The following is a 3,757-nucleotide window of genomic DNA, read 5'->3' on the forward strand; positions in this document are numbered from 1 at the left end:
GGAAGCAAGTCGCGACCGTGTACAGCGGTCGCGACTCGGCGACTGCGCCCAATAAGACGTCGCCGCCGAATAGGATCCGCGTTGGGATCTCCCTCGCGGACCCGCTCTGCTTCCTCCTTCTGCGACATCACATCTTCACAGAATGTGATAGCCGCGCGCCACGTTCTGTCGCTGCCAACCATTGCGCGAGCTATGGAAGGCAGGGAGAGATCAGGGCCGACGACTGCGACTAGGTGAGCACGGGGCTCGGACCACGCGGGGCACACGGCGAGAGTGTGGTCTGCCGTGTCCTCCGGACTGTCACACCAATGGCAAGCCATTTGCGGCTCCCGCCTGGCGACTTTGCACAAGTACCACCCGAAACAGCCGTGTCCGGACAGCACCTGTGTCAGGCGGAAGGTAATTGCCCCATGCCGCCTGTCGCACCACTCGCGTAGGACCGGTCGAATAGCTTCGACCGTCCTCGCTCCTGCGCTGGGCCTCTCGAGCCGGCGTTCCCACTCCCTGAACCGCCGCTCGAGAGCATCAGCCCTCCATTGCTGGACTTGCTCCAGATATGGATTAATTCCATGCGATCTGGACGCCGTGACGCGGCGATAAACGTCCGCCAGCATCTCGGCATCCAGGTCCCACGGGGGCGTCCCAGCCATGACACACGCGGCCTCGAAGGACACTGTGCGATATGCCCTCACGACTCTGAGCGCCATGACCCGCTGCGGTCTACGCAAGTATGGTCTGGTACGGACGCTCAAAGAGTCGGCCCAAATGGGCGCACCATAGAGGGCCATGGAGCGAATGACGCCGGTGTATAGACGACGACACGCACCCCCAGCCCCTCTTAGATTCGGGAGCAGACTTCCAAGTGCCCCGGCCACCCCAACAAGACGGGGGGCGAGGCGACGAAAGTGCTCCACAAATGTCCACCGGCTGTCCAGCACGATGCCCAGGTAGCGCAAAGTGGAACCGACGCCGATGGACGTGCCACCCACCTGGATAGCTGAACCAGCAGCCTGCGCCCTTCGACGGCCGCGAAACAAAATTGCCTCTGACTTGTTCAGAGCGACCTCTAAGCCAAGTCGTTTGATTCGGCGCACAACATCCGCCACACCAGCGGTCGCAATGAGGGCTGCCTCCCTGTACGAGGCCCCGCGTGCAGTTACCAGGGTGTCATCCGCGTAGCAAAGCACGCTGACACCCGGTAGATAAGTGGCACGCAGGACCCAGTCGTAGCCGATGTTCCACAGAAGGGGCCCAAGAACCGAGCCCTGTGGAACACCGCACGTCACTTCCTTTTCTAGCCACCCACTACGCGCGGGGTACGCCACAGCCCTCTCCGATAAGTAGGACTGCAACAAGCGCACCATATACCCGGGCACGTTGTGATAGCGGAGCGCTTCGATCACGCAACTCCACGGCAGAGTGTTGAATGCGTTGGCGATGTCAAGGGACACCGCCAAAAGCACTCCGCCTTCATTATCTGCATGATCAGCGAGGTTCCGCAATTCAGCAATCGCATCGATAGTGGACCTTCCCCGGCGAAATCCAAATTGGTTCTCGCTTAGGTCCGGCCCCACTCCCTCCAGATGGTCGATGAGGCGAGCTGCGAAGACGCGCTCAAAGAGCTTGCTCACCTCATCGAGCAGCACGATCGGCCTATAAGCCGAGGGCGAGTCGCGCGGGCGTCCCTCCTTCTGCAACAGGACCAAGTTCCCGGTTTTCCACCTACGGGGAAATTGGCCCTGTTGGAGGCATTTTGTGAACAGCTGTTCCACCCTGGGTCCAAGAGATTCTAGCGCCAGCACCCAGGCCCGCCCGGGAACACCGTCAGGGCCGGGGGCGGCATTCTTCGCCTTAAGGCGCTCTACTGCCACAGCGAGCTCGTTGCGAGTGACTGGAGGGACATTTTCGTTGTTGAGCTCCTCCTGCGCAGTCATCGTGGGTGCCATCGGTGGGGGAGAATGTCTTCCCCGACTTGGAAACAAGGACGTCACCACTTGCTCCAGAAATCGTGGCTCGAGACTTTGAGACAAGGGCGGGGCCCAAGGGCGAAGCTTTTGCCTCACCCTCTTATACGGCCGACCCCAAGGTTCGCGGTTCAAACTCTCGAGCATCTCTTCCCATGCACGGGTCTTAGCGCTGCTGATGGCGTGCTGCAGAGACACAATGCAGTCCCTATAGACGGCGTATAACCGCGCTTCCTCCTCTTCGTCACGCCGCCTACGGCGCCTGTGCCTGGTGTACGCCCGCCTCGCAGCCACGCATGAAGCACGCAGCTGGGCAACATCGGCGGACCACCAGTACATTTGGCGCCTACGTGGAACCGACCGCACCCTCCGCATGCTCGCGTCGCACACCTGAGACATAGCTTCGGCAAGCCAAGTGGCCTCCTCCTCTACGTTTTCGCCGCCATTCTGCTGCGACGGGAGCCAAGCCTGCACTAAGGCAGCCTCAATGAGGAGCTCCCTATCGAGGCTACCAAGTGCCCAGCGTGGACGACAATCGCCAGGGGGGAATTGACTGGGAGCCGTCGAGGGCGTGGAGACGCTAAACCGGATATAACGGTGATCCGAGAGCGTCTCCACGTCCAAAAGAACCCTCCAGTCTTGTATACGACGAGCGAGAGGGGGGCTCGCAAACGTGACATCCACAATGGATCCACCCCTCTGCCGAACACACGTTAATTCTGCTCCACGGTTAACAACCGTCAGTCCCGACGCAACTGCCCAGTCAGCGAGTGTCGAGCCACGTATATCACTTGCCACGCAGCCCCAAGACACCGACTTGGCGTTCAGGTCCCCGGCCAGAAGTACAGATTGAGGTTGTGCGAAGTCTAGCAGATCCCTCAGCTCAACCAAGAACTGCTCGAAATCGGCGAGGCAGCGGTTCGGCGAGAAGTACGCCCCCACAACGGTGAAGCCATTGACAACCGCCGAGACGCATCCCCGTCGCCTTATGATTTGCTCAAGCTGTGTGTCGCCTTGAGCAACCAGCGCCACCAAGCCATCCAGATCGCCCACCCAGTTATCCCGGGGGGGCAGATTGTATGGCTCAGACACTACCGCCACGTCAATCTCCCACTCTGCCAGACTCTGATGTAAAAGGTCCTGGGCCCTGGCACAGTGGTTGATGTTGGCCTGTAGAAAACGCAGTGGGGCCATTACTGCGTTTCCATGGCTGCCTCCGTTTGCGGTACCTCATCAGGCACCGGAGCAGAGCGTGATGGCGTTGGAGCGCCATCTTGCTTCCGCATTCCACCTCTTTTAGGCTTCGGGGCCTTACAGGCTGCGCTTCCAAGCCGATGCTCTGCCGGTAGCTTTGCCTCCGTGCATAGGGCACAGCGAGCGGAGGCGGCATCGCATCCACCAGCTTTATGGCCTGTTTCACTGCAGCGGAAGCAAGTGGCACTCCTGTCCGTCGGCGAGGAGCACGTGGCGCTGACATGGCCCACCTCCAGGCAGCGGTAACAGCGCAGGGGCTTCTGCTCGGTGAGAGAGACTTTCGCCGAAGCCCACCCAACCATTACGCGCCCCGCCTGCGCCAGCTTCTTCGCCGCAGTCACCGGGCAACTAACCCAGGCTGATACAGCACCTCGGGGGCCCGTGCGCAGGCCACCACACTTCACATGCTCCGCGGTACACTCCCCTGCGCGCGATACCGCAGCCGCAATGTCCTCGACTGTGGCCGAGTCATCCAGGCCAGTGATTCGCAGGTCTGCGCACTTGACCGGCCTGGACACCTTAACGTTATCCTCACCGAG

General features: G+C 60.9%; 1 protein-coding gene across 1 annotated transcript; it reads right to left on the reverse strand.

Annotated features, from left to right (window-relative positions):
- Positions 1-2,330: 2,330 nt before the first annotated feature.
- Positions 2,331-3,158, reverse strand: LOC149908198 (uncharacterized; the record flags this gene model as incomplete). The annotated part of the gene is made up of 1 exon (XM_090102175.1): positions 2,331-3,158. A coding segment is annotated over exon 1 (828 nt), but the record flags the coding sequence as incomplete, so codon positions are not given.
- Positions 3,159-3,757: the final 599 nt, after the last annotated feature.

Source organism: Colias eurytheme, chromosome 5 (assembly GCF_061535395.1).
Source record: "Colias eurytheme isolate Ceu_HAF_F1 chromosome 5, ilColEury1 Martin Lab GWU primary, whole genome shotgun sequence".
NCBI lineage: Eukaryota > Metazoa > Arthropoda > Insecta > Lepidoptera > Pieridae > Colias > Colias eurytheme.